Below are 19,357 nucleotides of genomic sequence, written 5' to 3' on the forward strand. Positions count from 1 at the left end.
GCGTTTGGCCTATCAAAAGGCTTTGTTTAGGAGACGACAGAGTAAAGACGATAGAGATTTTCGTTCTCACTATTATATCCACAGTTTCCTATGCTTATGTGGTTGTATCTGCGGATGGATTATGATTTCGACCGTAAAAAAAGGACATAAACCATGTATGTTTTTAATTCTTCTGTGGGATACGTGGATTGTCGCATCTGGACAGATCATTTATTCCGTGTTGGAAGAGACAAGTCCGGGCACTACCGTCGGAAATTTGGCGAAGGATTTGAATTTAAATTTACATGATCTCCAGCTTCGTGGATTTCAGATAATTTCAGAGCCTAATAAGAAATATTTCAACATAAATATGAAAAGTGGGGCGCTTCAGGTAAGGGAGAGAATAGATAGAGATGAGCTATGCGGACAGACCTCGACATGCGGTTTGGAGTTAGAAGCCATTATTAATTCACCGCTTCAGATGTATCGGTTTGAAGTGAATGTAATTGATATAAATGATAATTCGCCAACGTTTGCCTCTGAGTCTGGATTTCTTAACATATCCGAACTCGCTCTTCCAGGAGAAAGATTTTCTTTACCCAGTGCTTATGATGCGGATGTAGGTAGTAATTCGGTCAAGACATATAAGCTAAGTCCAAATGAGTATTTCTCTCTGGATATACATAGCGGGGAAAAGGAAAGTACATCTGCTGAGTTAGTGCTAATGAAACATTTAGACCGAGAGAAAAAGGCTGTTATTCAGCTCACACTGATGGCTTTAGACGGCGGAAAACCACCTAGGTCTGGAACCACTGCGATTATTATTAATGTCGGAGATGCCAATGATAATGTCCCCGTGTTTAGCAAGCCCCTTTATAAGGCCCGAGTCACCGAGAATACGCCACCTGGTACATCGGTTATTCAGGTTCAAGCGACAGATTCGGACGAAGGTCAAAACGGTGAAATTGTTTATTCATTTTTAAGTCACGACAGTAAAAATGATGCTTTTGCGTTTTCCATCAATCCGGTCAGTGGTGTAATAACAGTTAAAGGGGACATTGACTACGAGGCGAACTCGGCTTTAGATATTCGTGTTCAGGCAAAAGACAAAGGCCATAATCCAAGAGCGGCTCATTGCAAAGTGTTAGTCGAAATTATTGACATAAACGACAATACCCCTGAAATTTCAGTAACATCTGTAGTTAATGCCGTAAAAGAGGATTCCGTGGCAGGCACAACGGTTGGGTTGATCACAGTGAAAGATAGAGACGCTGGTAGAAACGGTGCAGTTACGCTCAGAATACAAGACTCTGTACCATTTACAATAGCGAATACTTACAAGAATAAGTATTCGCTGGAAGTAAAGGATCCTCTAGATAGAGAGAATGTCTCTCTGTATAACGTCACAATCACAGCTATTGACGAGGGGACTCCACCTCTCTCCAGCACCAGTGTTATTACTGTACACGTTTCTGATGTGAATGACAACGCACCGCGCTTTCCAGAGCCCGTCATTAATATTTACGTCAGAGAGAACAGTCAGGTCGGAGCTGTTATCTCTACCATATCTGCTTTTGATCCCGATGTTGGCAATAATGCAAAGATATCCTATTCAATAATAGATAGCTCGTCCATAAGCACTCCAGCAACAGCTTTTGTGAACATAAACATGGACAGCGGGGACATACAAAGCCTGCAATCTTTTAATTATGAAGAAATGAAAACATTCGAGTTTAAAGTGCGCGCCACTGACTCTGGTGTCCCACCACTGAGTAGCAAGGTCACAGTGAACGTTTTCATCCTGGATGAAAATGACAACAGTCCCACTATTCTCCCTCCCTATTCAGAGCACGGTTCACTTAACACTGAGAATATCCCATATTCTGCCGAAGCCGGCTACTTTGTGGCCAAGATCAGGGCAGTGGATGCCGACTCAGGTTATAATGCGTTGCTTTCCTTTCACATCTCGGAACCCAAAGGAAACAACCTTTTCCGAATCGGAACCAGCAGCGGTGTAATCAGGACTAAAAGGCGAATGAGTGACAATGACTTGAAAACTCACCCTTTGGTGGTTTTAGTTTGTGATAACGGGGACCCTTCACTATCAGCAACTGTGTCTATTGATGTTGTGGTTCTGGATAGCGTGGATGACATCCAGATACCATCCAGGCTTGTACCGATAAAGGATGAGAGTTTCTCTGATTTAAATCTGTATTTGTTGATCGCCATTGTGTCAGTGTCAGTGATCTTTTTACTGAGCCTCATTAGTCTGATAGCTGTAAAATGCCGCAAGACAGACAGCAGCTTCAGTAGGTATAGCGCTCCAGTGATCACCACACACCCCGACGGGAGCTGGTCTTACTCCAAAGCTACTCAACAATATGAAGTGTGCTTTAGCTCCGACACACTGAAGAGTGACGTAGTGGTTTTCCCAGCACCTTTTCCGCCTGCAGATGCGGATCTGATCAGTATTAATGGAGGGGATACTTTTACCCGGACACAAACTCTCCCTAATAAAGAGAAGGTAAGAGTCATTAATCGTTTATTAAGATATATTCCTCTGTTCTTGTACGTGAACAACGGGAACTTATTTATATTCATTTCCCCATCACATTTATATATTTGTTACCCAAACAAGCGTGTTCGAGCTTCGTTGCAGTTGCGTTTCCGAAAGCCCCCTGTCCATGGTGCTGAAATAGATAAATCCACCTCCTTTATGTGCAGTCATTTTAAAATTTAAATATTAGACGTATGTTTCTCTTTTGTGGAGTAATAGCTGCAGAAATGCATATTGTCGCATTCTGATCACCACTGTGCCAATTTCTGTCATCTTTTTACTGAGCCTCGTCAGTTTGGTTGTTGTAAAATGCCACAGGGAAGATAGTTTCAGTAACTATAGTGCCCCCCATGATCACCACACTTCCTTACGAGAGCTTTTCTTACTCTTAATTTACTCAACAGTAAGAACGTGTGTTTTAGTTCAGACACACTAATGAGTGACGTAATGGTCTTTACTCCCCCCTTTTCCGCTTGTTGATGCGGAACTGATAACTGTCAATGCATCATTGTTAGCCTTTTACTGTAGTTATCGTGCTTTGAATTGAGTTTCAAGTTAACCAGTTCTTCCTTTTTTATGTCTAGTAAACCAAGCTTTTGTTTTTAAATTAGCTCCCCTTCTTACGTGCACTCTTTCTCTGTCCATGGTACTAACTCTGGTCTTAACTATGCCATACAAGCCAATTTACCTCACCTGATAATTGTGCTTCCATATTTTTTTTTACTTCATTGTCTCGTGACCTCAATTTTTTTCATAACATCATGTTGGCAAAATATATTGTTTTAGTCATCCAAGTATATCTCTAGCTCCTCATGGTGTGTGACTCAAATCACTGGTGTATAGATAAAGAGTCATACTATTTATTTGACCGTTAGAAAAAATTTTAAAGTGACGCTGAACATGAGCTGACAGATTTGTGTTTAAGAATTTGTGATAAGTTGCCGTTGTCCTAGAGTTCAATCACTTCAGTCTCATTATGGTCACAGCAGTGTTTCATTAAGTATGCATATGAACTGTGCATGTAATCAACGTATTTGGGTTGACTAATCTACTCTTTTTTTAATTCAGAATTTAGGTTCATATAAATGTGGTAATACCCATTTGCACTTACTTTTTTTTAAGGCAAATACTTAGCTCTTTTCATTTCAGTGTATAATTATTGTGCGCTTAATAAATGTAAGACAGTAGCATGAAAGGGGCACACGGTGTCGCTCTAGGCCATGGAAATTATATTGTATTTATTCAGACCCCTCCTTTCGGTGTGACAGAGGGAGATGCCTAGCGGAGTCTGTGTGCATTGTTAGTTAATCGTGGAATGGTGGAAACATGGGACAGATTGTTGGATAACTCAGAGCAAATGTGGTACTGCAGAGTCTTTCGAGTAATTTCCGAGTGCATATATGTCTATTTTCGAAGTCATCCTTGTTGGATCTCTTAACTGAACGATGGGTTTTCGTGAACAAAGAGAAACGTGTTGGATTCGGTGCATTGCACTTCTTTGTTGGTTTGACTGGTCTTCGGCTCAGATATCGTACTCCATATCCGAGGAAGTGGATAAAGGCAGTTTTGTGGGGAACATTGCAAAGGATTTAAATATTAACATTCAAGAACTGGAGTCGAGAGGACTTCGGATTGTATCGGGTCAGAGTAAGAGGTATTTCGATGTGAATCTGAAAACGGGTGTGCTCTATGTGAGTGACAGAATTGATAGAGAGGAGCTCTGTCCGAATGTAGCCCAGTGCACTTTAAATATAGAGGCCATATTGAGTCATCCGATGCACCTCCACAGGATTGAAGTGAATATTCTAGATATAAATGATAATGCGCCGTCTTTCATTGATAAATCACTGGTGCTGAGTATTCCAGAATCATCTTTTCCCGGAGAAAGATATCCTTTACCGTTTGCAAATGACGCAGATGTAGGCCTTAACTCGGTTAAAACCTACAAACTGAGTCTGAACGAACACTTCTCTCTAGATATACAAAACGGAGGAGAGGATAGTGTATCTGCTGAATTAGTGCTGCAGAAAGCTTTAGACCGTGAGAAACAGGCTGTTATCCAGCTCGTTCTCACTGCTGTAGACGGAGGGAAACCTCCACGGTCTGGGACAGTTCTCATCATTGTTAATGTACTAGATGTGAACGACAACACTCCAACATTCAGTAAACAACTTTTCAAAGCTCGTGTTGCAGAGAATGTACCCCTTGGATCTTCAGTGATTAAACTGAATTCGACAGACTCCGATGAAGGCTTAAATGGCGAGGTTGTGTTTTCCTTGGTAGGACGAGGAAATTCGAACCCCTTAGACCTGTTTGCAATAGATTCGGTCTCTGGTGAAGTAATTGTTACGGGTCCGTTGGACTATGAGGAAAATCCTGTGTATGAAATCCGTGCACAAGCCAGTGACAAAGGCACACCTCCACGTAGCACTCATTGTAAAGTCCTGGTGGAAGTTGTTGACGTAAACGACAATGCTCCAGAAATCTCGGTGACGTCACTGATGACGCCAGTAAAAGAAGACTCTGTTCTTGGAACAGTTGTTGCCTTAGTCACGGTCAGAGATAAAGATGGTGGTAAAAATGGGCTCACTAAATTATCTATTTCTAACACAGTGCCGTTTAAATTAAAATCGTCGTATAAAAATTATTATTCTTTAGAAGTGAATGGCCCGTTAGATAGAGAGAGTGTCTCTCTGTATAATGTCACCATCACAGCTACTGACGAAGGGACCCCACCTCTCTCCAGTACCAGTGTTATTGTTGTCCACATTTCTGATGTGAATGACAACTCACCGCGCTTCCAGGAGCGCATCGCGAATGTTTACGTTAAAGAGAACAGTCAAATTGGAGCTGTTATTTATATGGTGTCTGCTTTTGACTCGGATATTGACGACAATGCTAAGATAACTTACTCATTAATTGGTAGTTCGTCCAAAAGTACACCAGTGGCAACTTTTGTGAACATTAACGCGGACAGTGGAGACATACACAGTTTACAGTCTTTTAATTATGAGGAAATGAAAGCGTTTGATTTTAAGGTTCAGGCCACAGACTCCGGCGTACCTCCATTGAGTAGCAACCTTACTGTGAACGTTTTTATCCTTGATGAAAATGACAACAGCCCCGAGATTCTCCCTCCATATTCTGAGCAAGGTTCATTTAACATGGAGAACATTCCCTATTCTGCCGATGCAGGCTACTTTGTGGCCAAGATCAGGGCTGTAGACGCCGACTCAGGTTACAATGCGCTGCTTTCCTATCACATCTCAGAACCCAAAGGAAACAACCTTTTCCGAATCGGAACCAACAGCGGCGAAATCAGGACTAAAAGGCGAATGAGTGACAATGATCTGAAAACTCATCCATTGGTGATTTTGATTTGTGATAACGGAGAGCCCTCCTTGTCAGCAACTGTGTCTATTGATGTTGTAGTTAATGAGAACACAGGTGACACTCAGATTCCATTTAGACACGCGCCGAGAGAGGAGGAGAGTTTTTCTGATTTAAATCTGTATTTGCTGATCGCCATTGTGTCGGTGTCAGTGATCTTTTTACTGAGCCTCGTCAGTGTGATAGCAGTAAAGTGTCACCGAACAGACAGCAGCTTCAGCAGGTACAGTGCTCCAGTGATGACTGCACATCCTGACGGAAGCTGGTCTTACTCCAAAGCTACTCAACAATATGACGTGTGCTTCAGCTCGGACACGCTGAAGAGTGACGTAGTGGTTTTCCCTCCACCGTTTCTGTCTGCAGACGCAGAACTGATCAGTATTAATGAAGGGGACACTTTTACCAGGACACAAACACTCCCTAATAAAGAGAAGGTAAGGACCTTTAGCACGAGGCTATATTTCTCCACGTTCTTTCCAAAGTACATTATGTCTGGGGGGAAAATCTTTAAGTTTTCGCTGAAATTTCTAGATTGACAAAATATTCTCTACAGTGGGTAGATAGCTTTATAATGATTTTTTCGTACTCGACATAGTCTTTGATGTTTTAGCGCCTGAATATTTTTTAGGGATAGTCCTCCTCACTTCCACGTCTATATGGCATTGCAGTCAATGTGAAGTTTTCTTAAATAAATATTGATAAAATGTTTTCTGTTATTACCCACACGGTGTCGCTGGCACCCCACTGCAATAAATACGTATCTTGGTTCTACCATGCTCCTCCTCATTTTGGGGCAGTGTTTTGCAGAAGGCTTTGTTCTTGGACGCCATTGCATTTGTATTTACTTGAAAAGGCTGCTGGAAGGAATCTTTTGATTACGCTATGGGGAGCTTTTTGGTATTTGTTTAAAGTAACTCTACTGGGATTAAATGGCTTCATTTGCAAAAGAGTGGAATTCCCTGTGGATACATTTCCTCTTGTTTCTTCGCCTTTGCAACAGCGCGTGTGGACAGATAGTGTACTCTGTAGTGGAGGAGACAAATCCAGGGACTATCGTAGGAAATCTGGCGAAGGATTTCAACCTCCTTGTTCAGGGTCTCGAGGTCCGTGGATTTCAAATTGTACCTGGACCTAATAAGAGGTATTTCGACTTAAATGCTAAAACTGGCATTCTTCACGTCAGGGAAAGAATAGACAGAGATGAGCTTTGTGAACAAAGCGTGAAGTGCTCTTTACCGTTAGAGGCCGTTGTGAATTCTCCATTAAATATATACAGATTCGAAGTCAATGTACAAGATATAAACGACAACGCACCAACATTTTACACATCAACTAAAGAAATAAGTATTCCAGAGTATGCTTTGACAGGAGATAGATTTGCTTTACCCAGTGCACACGATGCAGATGTAGGGAGTAACTCTGTGAAGAGCTACAAGCTCAGTGCGAATGATTATTTCTCTTTAGATGTTCAAAGTGGAGGAGAGCAGAGTGTATTGGCTGAATTAGTGCTGCAGAAAGCTTTAGATCGAGAGAAACAGGCTGTTGTCCAGCTCACATTGACCGCTGTAGACGGCGGAAAGCCTCCTCTGTCAGGAACAATGGTAATAATAATTACTGTTAAGGATGCGAATGATAATAAGCCTATTTTTAGTAAATCGCTGTACAAAGCCCGTATTACAGAAAACACACCACCAGGTACCTCGGTTATTTCAGTACACGCTACTGATATAGACGAGGGTCTAAACAGTGAAATCGTTTACGCGTTTCTTGATGACGGAAATGACAAATTTATTAATCTGTTTTCCATACATCCGGAAAGCGGAGAAATTACCGTGAGAGGTAATATTGACTATGAAAAGAGGAGTGCGATTGAAATTCGAGTGCAAGCTAAAGATAAGGGGCTTAATCCAAGAGAAGCGCATTGTAAAGTCTTAGTAGAAATTATTGATGTAAATGATAATGTTCCCGAAATTACTGTTACTTCTTTAGTGAACAATGTGAAAGAGGATGCTGCAGTTGATACGATGGTTGGAATGATAACCGTAGTAGACAACGATTCCGGTGAAAACGGCCAAGTTAATTTGAAAATTCACGATGATGCGCCGTTCAAAATCCAAAGGTCGTATAAAAATTATTATACATTGGTGGTGAAAGGCCCCCTTGATAGGGAGAGCGTCTCTACGTATAATGTTACCATCATAGCCACCGATGAGGGAATCCCACCTCTCTCTAGTACAACTGTTATTACTTTACAAGTGTCAGATGTGAATGACAATGCACCACGCTTTCCAGAGCCCATAATTAATGTTTATGTGAAAGAGAACAGTGAGGTAGGAGCTGTTATATCTACAATATCTGCTTCTGATCCCGATGTTGGCAATAATGCGAAGATCGTGTATTCAGTACTCGATAGCTCATCCAGAAAAACTCCAGTAACGACATTTGTGAACATAGACTCGGACAGTGGAGACATACATAGTCTCCAGTCTTTTAACTATGAGGAAGTGAAGACGTTTGAGTTTAAAGTTCGGGCCACAGACTCCGGTGTTCCTCCACTGAGCAACAACGTTACTGTAAACGTTTTTATTTTGGATGAAAATGACAACAGCCCCGAGATTCTTCCTCCGTATTCTGAGCACGGTTCTGTTAACACTGAGAACATTCCATATTCTGCCGAAGCAGGCTATTTTGTGGCCAAGATCAGGGCTGTAGACGCCGACTCAGGTTATAATGCACTGCTTTCCTTTCACATCTCGGAACCCAAAGGAAACAATCTTTTCCGAATTGGAACCAGCAGCGGCGAAATCAGGACTAAGAGGCGAATGAGTGACAATGACTTGAAAACTCACCCACTGGTGATTTTGGTATGCGATAATGGAGAGCCTTCACGGTCAGCCACTGTGTCTATTGATGTTGTGGTTGTTGAAAGTACTGGTGACACTCAGATTCCATTCAGACATGTGCCCATAAAAGAGGACAGGTTTTCTGATTTGAATCTGTATTTGTTGATCGCCATTGTGGCAGTGTCTGTGATATTTTTGCTGAGCCTCATTAGTCTGATAGCTGTAAAATGCCGCAGGACAGACAACACTTTTAGCAGGTACAGTGCACCTGTAATCACAACACACCCCGACGGGAGCTGGTCTTACTCCAAAGCTACTCAACAGTATGACGTGTGCTTTAGCTCGGACACACTGAAGAGTGACGTAGTGGTTTTCCCAGCACCATTTCCGCCTGCAGATGCGGATCTGATCAGTATTAATGGAGGGGATACTTTTACCCGGACACAAACTCTCCCTAATAAGGAGAAGGTAAGAGTTATTAATCGTTTATCCAGATGTACTTATCGGTTCTTATGCGTGATCTGCAGCTGATTATTTTTTAGTGATTCCCTCATTTGGCATTTGAATATCTGCCTTTTCCCTCTTTTCGTTTACCCTTGTGTCTGCACATTGTGTTAATGACAATAAAATTGAATTGAAGTGAGATACGTTGAATTGAATTGAATTGAATTGAATTGAATTGAATTGAATTGAAACAAGCATACTCAAGTTTCGCTGCAGTTCCATTTGCAAATGCCCCTGTCCATGGTGCTGAAATAGATCAATATAGCCTGTTTGTGTGTTGTCGAATTGAAATAATTCAAATCCAAAACGCATATTCTGTTTTGTGCAGTAATTTTTGCTGAAATACATATTGTCTCGTTCGACTTGTAATGTTTTTAAAAGTTAGGGAATTGAAACCAGTGCGTTCTCATAAGATGTCGCCCTGCAGATTATACAATTCTCTTATTTAATGTATACGACTCTAGTGTTAAGAAACACTTAATTTCCCTCCCTGTAATATTTAGGTGGGCTTTTTATTAGTTCCCTTTATGCAATTATGTATTTTTGTCCTGTTTTCTACCACAGATCACTGAGTGGCTGACAGCTTCTTATGTATGTTTATGTATGATTTATTTTTCAATTAATGAAGGAATTAGAGTGCATTCATATAACTGAAACACGTGGACAGTTATTTAAGGAAAAAAAACCTTTTCAGCTGAATCGGACCTAATTTCATTAAGCAGGTTTATGTAGTTCTAGACAACCAACCTCAGAACTTTCGATATACATAAAATAAGTCCTTTAACGACAAAGTGGTAAGAAGTGTATCAGTGGAGTATTTTCTGAGCATATATTCCTGCTATAGTGACTACGATTTTCCGCAAGGTGTCACCAGCAATCCACGTGAAAATATTCTTGTTTTACAGGCTCCTCCCTTCGTAGGCAGGGCGTTCGTAAAGGGCTTTGTTCGGGAGACCCTTTAGCACTCGGTTTTAGGTTTCATCTTATTTGAAAAGATTGATCTAATATGCGAAAAAAGTTCTATATCTATACCAAAGGTTTGTGTCTCGAGACAGACTATGGCCGTGAATGCACAGCATAGCTGTTGGTTTTGGATATTTTTCAGTGTGCTCTTCCGCTGCTGGACAATCGCGACAGGACAGATTGCATATTCCGTGTCGGAGGAGACAAACCCGGGCACTACCATTGGAAATTTGGCGAAAGATTTAAATTTAAACGTGCAAGACATTGAACATCGCGGATTTCAGATCGTTTCTGGACCTAATGAAAGGTATTTTCATGTAAATCTGAAGACAGGAATGCTTCAGGTAAGAGAGAGAATAGATAGAGAGGAATTATGCGGACGAAGCTCAAAATGCACGTTGGAATTAGAAGCCATTCTTAATTCCCCACTAAATGTTTATAGAATCGAAATAAACATTTTAGACATTAATGACAACGCACCAGCCTTCCGAAATTCGAAAATATATTTGAATATCTCAGAGCAGACATTTCTTGGACAAAGATTTACATTACCCAGTGCGCATGATGCGGATGTAGGCAGCAACACGGTAAAGAACTATAAACTGAGCCCAAATGAACCCTTTTCATTGGATGTCCAGAGTGGAGGAGAGCAGAGTGTATCTGCTGAATTGGTGCTTCAGAAAGCTTTAGATCGAGAGAGACAGGCAGTTATCCACCTCACACTTACTGCTTTAGATGGAGGAAAACCTCCTCGATCTGGGACAGTGCTCATTATTGTAAATGTAATTGATGTAAATGACAACATTCCCGTATTTACCAAACCGCTTTATAAAGCTCGTATTGCTGAGAATTCTGCTCCAGGGACATCCGTTATAACAGTAACTGCCAATGATCCTGATGAGGGTCTAAATGGTGAAGTACTGTATTCGTTTATAAACCACGACAATGAAAACATCATCAACGTGTTTAGTATTAATTCTTTGACCGGTGAAATCTTCGTTAACGGGGTTTTAGATTACGAGGAAAATCCTGCAGTCGAAATTCGTGTCAAGGCAGAAGACAGAGGTTCAAACCCCAGAGCATCACATTGTAAGGTTATTGTCGAAATACTTGATGTTAACGACAATTCCCCGGATGTTTCTGTCACATCCTTAATAAATACAGTGCAGGAGGATTCACCAGTAGGTACCATAGTTAGCTTAATAAATGTAAAAGATGGCGATGCTGGTAAAAATGGGAATGTACAGCTGAATTTGTTGGATTCCATACCATTTAAAATAGAGAGTACGTACAAAAACAGATATGCATTAGCAGTGAATGGGCCTTTGGACAGAGAGAGCGTGTCTCAGTACAACGTCACCATCATAGCCACTGATGAAGGGAGTCCTCCTCTTTCCAGCACCAGTGTTATTGCTGTACATATTTCCGATGTGAATGACAACGCACCACGCTTCCCAAAACCAACTATTGTTGTTTATGTGAAAGAGAATAGTCACGTTGGGGCTGTTATATGTGCGGTGTCTGCCTTTGACCCTGATGTTGGCGATAACTCAAAGATAACATATTCAATAGTCCGTAGCTCATTTAAAAGTGCTCTTGTGACCTCATTTGTAAGCATAAATTCGGAAAGTGGAGATTTACACAGTCTACAGTCATTCAATTATGAAGAAATGAAAACTTTTGAGTTTAAAGTTCAGGCGACAGACGCGGGTGTTCCTCCTCTGAGCAGCAACGTAACTGTTAACGTTTTCATAACGGATGAGAATGATAACAGTCCCACAATTCTCCCTCCATATTCTGAGCACGGTTCACTTAACACCGAAAACGTCCCATATTCTGCCGAAGCAGGCTATTTTGTGGCCAAGGTCAGGGCTGTGGATGCCGACTCAGGTTATAATGCACTGCTTTCTTATCACATCTCGGATGGCAAAGGAAACAATCTTTTCCGAATTGGAACCAGCAGCGGTGAAATCAGGACTAAGAGGCGGATGAGTGACAATGATCTGAAAACTCACCCATTGGTGGTTTTAGTTTGTGATCATGGAGAGCCCTCGCTGTCAACCACTGTGTCAATTGATGTTGTTGTTGTTGAAAACACAGGTGACATTCAGACTTCTTTCAAGCATGTTCCTGTAAAGGAGGAGAAATTTTCTGATTTAAATCTGTATTTGCTGATCGGCATTGTGGCGGTATCCGTGATCTTTTTACTGAGCCTCATCATCATGGTAGCAATGAAATGCCATAGGACAGACGGTAGCTGCAGCAAGTACAGCGCCCCAGTGATCACCACACACCCTGACGGGAGCTGGTCTTACTCCAAAGCTACTCAACAATATGACGTGTGTTTTAGTTCAGACACACTAAAAAGTGACATAATGGTCTTCCCCGCGTCCTACACGCCTGTAGATGCGGAACTGATCAGTATTAATGGAGGGGACACTTTTAACCGGACGCAGACGCTTCCAAATAAAGAGAAGGTAAGAGTTTTGGTTTTATAGGAACCCAAAAAATCGACCGGTTCTTGGATGCTGTTATATCATGCGTTAATGTATGATGTTCTTGACCCTTGAGGAACATTCTTTAAACCCAATCTCTGTCTCGCTCTCTCTTCCTCCTTTTAACTTTCTACGTCACCGGTTTGGTACGTCTCGTGTCCCTGTCCATGGTGCTGATCGACTGTAGTGCTTTAGGTTTATTTCCATGCCTGTTGGTTTTCTCACGACCATATCAAGGTGCTTCATAGCCCTGTTGGCTATGTTTATAATAATTTCCTTTTGTTTTAGTGGTGTAGGCTGCCTGCTCCCCGATTTTTACAGGTTGACTGCTGCGACACTTAACAGCTGCATTGAGCAAACGCCTTGCGCATTGTTGATACTTTCATTTTCATTACGATTCATTCATACTATTCTGTTAGCATACTTGATAGGTATGTTAACATTGTAGATGTTAACACTTTTTTTTGTGATTGCCGTATATATAATTGTCCACAAGATGTCACCAGCCACTAGTAACACGCATGTAAATTTTCTCGGTCTCTTTACGACGCTCCGCCTTGTTTGTAGGCAGTGGTCAGATTCACAGAGGGCTTTGTTTGGAGTACAGCACAAACCAGGCAGTCCGATTCGGCGTCGGGGATTAAATAAAAATGGGAGTGCAGATATGTGTGAAATTCTAGGTGGTTAATTTAATCTTTTTGACTCATGGTATTATGGCTCGGATAACGGGAAATGCTTACCATTTCTGGATGTTTTACATGTCTGTATTTGATCTCTGGAGTGTCGCGTCGGGGCAGATTGTGTACTCCGTGTCGGAGGAGACAAACCCAGGCACCGCCATCGGAAATCTGGCAAAAGATTTCAGCCTTAATGTGCGGGATCTTGAGCGCAGAGAGCTTAACATCGTGTCTGGACCTAATAGAAAATATTTCGACTTAAATAGGAGAACGGGGATTCTTCACGTTAAAGAGAGAATAGACAGAGAGGAGCTATGCGGACGGAGCCCCAAGTGTTCTTTGCCAGTGGAAGCCATTGTGAATTCGCCATTAAATATATACAGGTTTGAGGTGAATGTTTTAGACATCAACGACAACGCACCTTCGTTTCGTTCATTGTCAAAAGACTTGAATATATCTGAACTTGCTCTTCCGGGGGAGAGATTTGCTTTACCTAGTGCGTATGATCAGGATATAGGTAGCAACTCGGTAAAAAGCTATAAGCTGAGTCCGAATGAACATTTCTCTCTGGAAGTCCCGAGTGGAGGAGAGCAGAGTGTATCTGCTGAGTTGGTGCTGCAGAAAGCTTTAGATCGAGAGAAACAGCCTGTTATCCAACTCACACTGACCGCTGTAGACGGAGGAAAACCCCCCCGATCCGGGACGATACAGATAAATATTAACGTTGAGGATATCAACGACAACATTCCCGTTTTTGACAAACCTCTTTATAAGACCCGTGTCAGCGAAAATGCACCATATGGGACGTCTGTCATTACTGTTCATGCCACAGACACAGATGAGGGTCTAAACGGCGAAGTCATCTACTCTTTCATAGACAACGACAACGACAACGGCCTTGATGTATTCTCTATAGATCCGGAAACCGGGCTGATCACAGTTAAAGGAAATGTGGATTATGAGGCTGCCAGTGCTATTGAGTTCAGGGTACAAGCTAAAGACAAAGGTCACAAACCGAGATCCGCATATTGTAAAGTGTTAGTAGAAATAGCTGACATTAATGACAATATTCCAGAAATATCCGTGACTTCTTTGGTTAATATGGTGAGAGAGGATTCAGCTGTTGGCACCATGGTTGGAATGATAACTGTGTTAGATGACGATTCTGGTAAGAACGGTCAAGTTAATTTAAAGATTCAACATTCTGTTCCATTCAAAATCGTAAATTCTTATAAAAAATATTATACGCTAGTAGTGGACGGGCCTCTAGACAGAGAGAGTGTTTCTCGTTATAATGTCAGTATAACAGCTACTGATGAAGGGACCCCACCTCTCTCTAGTACAGCTGTTATTACTGTACACATCTCTGATGTAAATGACAACTCACCCAGATTTCCAGAGCCCATAATTAATGTTTATGTGAAAGAGAACAGTGAGGTAGGAGCTGTTATATCTACAATATCTGCTTCTGATCCAGATGTTGGCGATAATGCGAAAGTTGTCTATTCAATACTCGATAACTCATCCAAAAGCACCCCGGTGACGACATTTGTGAACATAGACTCGGACAGCGGAGATATACGCTGTCTCCAGTCCTTTAACTATGAGGAAATGAAGACGTTTGAGTTTAAAGTTCAGGCCACAGACTCTGGTGTTCCTCCGCTGAGCAACAACGTTACTGTAAATGTTTTTATTTTGGATGAAAATGACAACAGTCCGGAGATTCTCCCGCCCTATTCAGAGCACGGCTCCCTTAACACCGAAAACATTCCCTATTCTGCCGAAGCAGGCTACTTTGTGGCCAAGATCAGGGCTGTAGATGCCGACTCAGGTTATAATGCACTGCTTTCCTTTCACATTTCGGAACCGAAAGGAAATAATCTTTTCCGAATCGGAACCAGCAACGGTGAAATAAGGACTAAGAGGCGAATGAGTGACAATGACTTCAAAACCCATCCGCTGGTGATTTCAGTTTCTGATAACGGAGAGCCCTCACTTTCAGCAACTGTGTCTATTGATGTTGTTGTTGCTGAGAGCACAGGTGACACTCAGATTCCATTCAGACATGTGCCCATAAAAGAGGACAGTTTTTCTGATTTAAATCTTTATTTGCTGATCGCCATTGTGTCAGTGTCTGTAATCTTTTTACTGAGCCTCATTAGTCTGATAGCTGTAAAGTGTCGCAGGACTGACAGCAGCTTCGGCAGGTACGGTGCCCCAGTCATTACAGCACAGCCCGACGGGAGCTGGTCTTACTCCAAAGCTACTCAACAATATGACGTGTGTTTTAGCTCTGACACCCTTAAAAGTGACGTCATGGTTTTCCCAGCGCCATTTTCACCTGCAGATGCGGAACTGATCAGTATTAATGAAGGGGACACTTTTAACCGGACACAAACACTCCCTAATAAAGAGAAGGTAGGGGCATTTTCGCAGTAGGCTAAAATATGATGCTGCGGTTGTTTCTGAAATCAACACATACCTTCTTGACTATTCTCTCTGCAATTTATTTTGTAATGTGTGGTGTGTACTAGATCCATATTCATCTAGTCAAGCGGGGTTGTTTTCAGCTGTGTGATAAGTTTTCTCATAAATCATTCTTTTTCCATGTGGTGTCCAGCAATATCTTGTGTTCTGAGAATGATTTTTACTTTGGGCCTTTTTCCTCGCCAAATTTCACATAAGATTATGTTACTTCTCTTTTAGACTTCTGAAAGTGCTTATCAGCATGCATATGCATATCAGCATTCGTATTTTCGCTGTTTGTGCAATTTGAGCAGTGCTATTTCTTCCCCTCAGCCTCTACAATGGGATGCATGCAATGACCAACTGGTAGATGCCCACATGGTGTCAGTAGCACACCATTAAAAATATTTCGTCAGGCATTTCTAGGCCCCTCCTTGTTTTGGGGCAGTATCCGGTTTTGTAGAAAGCTTTGTCAAGAACGGATCATTGTATTTGGATTTTGTTCCAACGTAGAAGGAAGACATGCTTTTCATTACAACAATGCGGATTGTCCACTTGTAAAATTTTACAGCTTACCCGAGCAAATATGGCTCCCGCGAGAACGCACAGGAATTCATTGTGGTTACTTGTCGTTTTATTCGTTCGTTTATGGATCAGCACTGCGGGACAGATTTTGTATTCCGTGGTGGAGGAGGAAACCCCGGGCACGACAGTGGGAAATTTGGCAAAGGATTTTAATATTAATGTTCAGGACCTTAAACTTCGTGGATTTGAGATAGTTTCGGGACCCAATAAGAGGTATTTCGATATAAGTACAAAAACTGGAAGTCTTGTCGTTAAGGATAAAATTGACCGAGAGGAGTTGTGCGAACAAAACAGTAAATGTTCATTACCGTTAGAAGCCATTGTTAAGTCTCCATTAAACATATACAGATTTGAAGTGACTGTGCAAGACATAAATGACAATTCTCCGATATTTCACGTGTCATCTAAAGAATTAAATATTGTGGAATCTGCCTTTATAGGAGAGAGATTTGCATTACCCGCTGCGTACGATGCGGATGTAGGAATTAATTCCGTGAAAAGCTACAAGCTAAACACGAACGAACATTTCTCTCTGGATGTACAGAGCGGAGGTGAACAGACTGTATCCGCTGAGTTAGTGCTGCAGAAGGCTTTAGACAGAGAGAAACAGGCTGTTATTCATCTCACCCTTACTGCTGTAGACGGAGGAAAGCCTCCACGGTCCGGAACCATGGAGATAGTTGTTAACGTCGAGGATGTAAATGACAACATTCCAGTTTTTAGTAAATCACTATACAAGGTCCACATTACCGAGAACGCGCCTATAGGTACATCAGTTACCACAGTACATGCCACTGATTTAGATGAAGGTCTAAATGGTGAAATTGTCTATGCGTTTCTAAATCATGAAAATGACAAGTACATTGATGCATTTGTTATAAATTCAGAAACGGGAGAAATCACAGTTGGGGGTGATATTGATTTTGAAAGAAAAAGTGCTATTGAAATTCGAGTACAGGCTAAAGACAAAGGGCCGAAGCCAAGGTCAGCACATTGTAAAGTTTTAGTAGAAATTACTGATGTGAATGACAATATTCCAGAAATAATGATGACGTCTTTAGTGAACATGGTAAAAGAGGATGCAGCCCTCAATACGATGGTTGGGATGATAACCGTGGTAGATAATGATTCTGGAAAAAACGGTCAAGTAAATTTGAAAATTCAAGACTCCGTACCATTTAAGATACAACACTCGTATAAGAATTATTATACAATGGTAGTTAACGGTCCCCTTGACAGAGAGAGTGTTTCTCAATATAATGTATCTATCACAGCCACTGATGAAGGGACCCCACCTCTCTCCAGTTCCAGTGTTATTACTATACAAGTGTCTGATGTGAATGATAATGCACCGCGCTTTTCAGAACCTGTCATTAATGTTTATGTGAAAGAGAACAGTAAAGTTGGAGTTATTTCGACAATATCTGCTTTTGACCCCGATGTTGGTGATAATGCTAAAATAACATATTCAGCAATTGGTAATTCATTTGGAACTAACGCAGCTACGACATTTGTAAAAATAAGTTCTGACAGTGGGGAGATATCTAGTTTGCAGTCTTTTAACTATGAGGAAATGAAAACATTTGAATTCAAAGTTCAGGCCACAGACTCTGGTGTCCCTGCACTTGCTTGCAATGCGACTGTAAAAGTTTTTATTCTAGATGAAAATGACAACAGTCCCGAGATTCTCCCTCCCTATTCTGAACACGGTTCACTTAACACTGAAAACATTCCATACTCTGCCGATGCAGGCTATTTTGTCGCCAAAATCAGGGCTGTAGATGCCGACTCAGGTTATAATGCACTACTTTCTTTTCATATCTCGGAACCCAAAGGAAACAATCTTTTTCGAATCGGAACCAGCAGCGGCGAAATCAGGACGAAGAGGCGAATGAGTGACAATGATTTGAAAACTCACCCGCTGGTGGTTTTAGTTTGTGATAATGGAGAGCCCTCACTTTCAGCAACTGTGTCTATTGATGTCGTTGTTGTTGAGAGCGCAGGTGACATTCAGATTCCATTCAGACATGTGCCTATAAAAGAGGACAGTTTTTCTGATTTAAATCTGTATTTGCTGATCGCCATTGTGGCAGTGTCTGTGATCTTTTTGCTGAGCCTCATCAGTCTGATAGTTGTAAAATGCCACGGTACAGACGGCAGTTTCAGCAGGTACAGTGCCCCTGTGATCACCACTCATCCTGACGGAAGCTGGTCTTACTCCAAATCAACTCAACAATATGACGTGTGTTTTAGCTCTGACACTTTGAAGAGTGATGTAGTGGTTTTCCCTTCGCCCTATACACCCATAGATGCGGATCTAATCAGTATTAATGGAGGAGATACTTTTAACCGGACACAAACACTTCCAAACAAGGAGAAGGTAAGACACCTATAACAAAAGTAACTCGCGAAGCACTGCTTTTTAGATGTCTGTTGTCTCTCTCTCATTTCTTAAACCGTGGCCTTTACTGCTTTCATTGAATTGATATTTAAGTACGTTCAGGCCTAAGCTAATTTCTTTACTTTTTACTGTATAAGACATCCTGTCTTCATAGTTCTCCTCCAAAGGCTGATCTGTTCCTGATCATAGAATTTTTACTGTTCCTGATCCTGGAAGTTTTTAAAAAGAAAAACGTGAACTCGACTAATCGTGTTATTTGCTGAAAATAATACGTGCATGTCTTTTAACGTGATATCGAGATATCCTCAGTGTTACACACACGCACACACACACACACACACACACACACACACACACACACACACACACACACACACACACACACACATTTTACATATGAAGCCACTTGGTGTCGCTTTATAAGCATGGAGCGATCATCTCTCAGTGCCTCTGCATTGGCTCCTCCTTGTCTCTTGGATGACATTACGTGTCTCTCC

General features: G+C 41.6%; 5 protein-coding genes and 1 pseudogene across 5 annotated transcripts; all 6 read left to right on the forward strand.

Annotated features, from left to right (window-relative positions):
* The first annotated feature begins 121 nt into the window (after window positions 1–121).
* On the forward strand, window positions 122–2,678 carry LOC115804936 (protocadherin alpha-3-like). Its single transcript, XM_030765425.1, has 2 exons — window positions 122–2,547; window positions 2,639–2,678. Exons 1-2 carry the CDS (start codon window positions 122–124, stop codon window positions 2,676–2,678), a joined length of 2,466 nt encoding a protein of 821 aa, XP_030621285.1.
* A 1,303-nt stretch (window positions 2,679–3,981) lies between these two features.
* Window positions 3,982–6,462, forward strand: LOC115804937 (protocadherin alpha-2-like). Its single transcript, XM_030765426.1, has one exon. The coding sequence runs from the start codon at window positions 3,982–3,984 to the stop codon at window positions 6,460–6,462; it is 2,481 nt and encodes an 826-aa protein (XP_030621286.1).
* A 393-nt stretch (window positions 6,463–6,855) lies between these two features.
* Window positions 6,856–9,300, forward strand: LOC115804938 (protocadherin alpha-2-like). The gene has a single exon (XM_030765427.1). It carries the CDS (start codon window positions 6,856–6,858, stop codon window positions 9,298–9,300), a length of 2,445 nt encoding a protein of 814 aa, XP_030621287.1.
* A 1,031-nt stretch (window positions 9,301–10,331) lies between these two features.
* Window positions 10,332–13,379, forward strand: LOC115804939 (protocadherin alpha-4-like). The gene is made up of 2 exons (XM_030765428.1): window positions 10,332–12,713; window positions 13,299–13,379. The coding sequence occupies exons 1-2, from the start codon at window positions 10,332–10,334 to the stop codon at window positions 13,377–13,379; spliced, it is 2,463 nt and encodes an 820-aa protein (XP_030621288.1).
* A 65-nt stretch (window positions 13,380–13,444) lies between these two features.
* On the forward strand, window positions 13,445–15,847 carry LOC115804940 (protocadherin alpha-3-like). Its single transcript, XM_030765429.1, has one exon. The coding sequence runs from the start codon at window positions 13,445–13,447 to the stop codon at window positions 15,845–15,847; it is 2,403 nt and encodes an 800-aa protein (XP_030621289.1).
* Window positions 15,848–16,460: 613 nt separating this feature from the next.
* LOC115806094 (protocadherin alpha-3-like) lies at window positions 16,461–18,863 on the forward strand (annotated as a pseudogene).
* The last annotated feature ends 494 nt before the right edge of the window (window positions 18,864–19,357 follow it).

The sequence above is a fragment of the Chanos chanos genome, chromosome 2 (assembly GCF_902362185.1).
Source record: "Chanos chanos chromosome 2, fChaCha1.1, whole genome shotgun sequence".
Lineage (NCBI taxonomy): Eukaryota > Metazoa > Chordata > Actinopteri > Gonorynchiformes > Chanidae > Chanos > Chanos chanos.

Bases quoted from the DNA above. Each gene is read 5' to 3' on its own strand.
- LOC115804936 (XM_030765425.1), top strand. From the start codon at position 122: ATGATTTCGACCGTAAAAAAAGGACATAAACCATGTATGTTTTTAATT. The intron at 2,548-2,638 runs GTACGTGAACAA...GCTTCGTTGCAG, and splicing joins AGATATATTCCTCTGTTCTT to TTGCGTTTCCGAAAGCCCCC.
- LOC115804937 (XM_030765426.1), top strand. From the start codon at position 3,982: ATGGGTTTTCGTGAACAAAGAGAAACGTGTTGGATTCGGTGCATTGCA.
- LOC115804938 (XM_030765427.1), top strand. From the start codon at position 6,856: ATGGCTTCATTTGCAAAAGAGTGGAATTCCCTGTGGATACATTTCCTC.
- LOC115804939 (XM_030765428.1), top strand. From the start codon at position 10,332: ATGGCCGTGAATGCACAGCATAGCTGTTGGTTTTGGATATTTTTCAGT. The intron at 12,714-13,298 runs GTAAGAGTTTTG...CCTTGTTTGTAG, and splicing joins CGCTTCCAAATAAAGAGAAG to GCAGTGGTCAGATTCACAGA.
- LOC115804940 (XM_030765429.1), top strand. From the start codon at position 13,445: ATGGCTCGGATAACGGGAAATGCTTACCATTTCTGGATGTTTTACATG.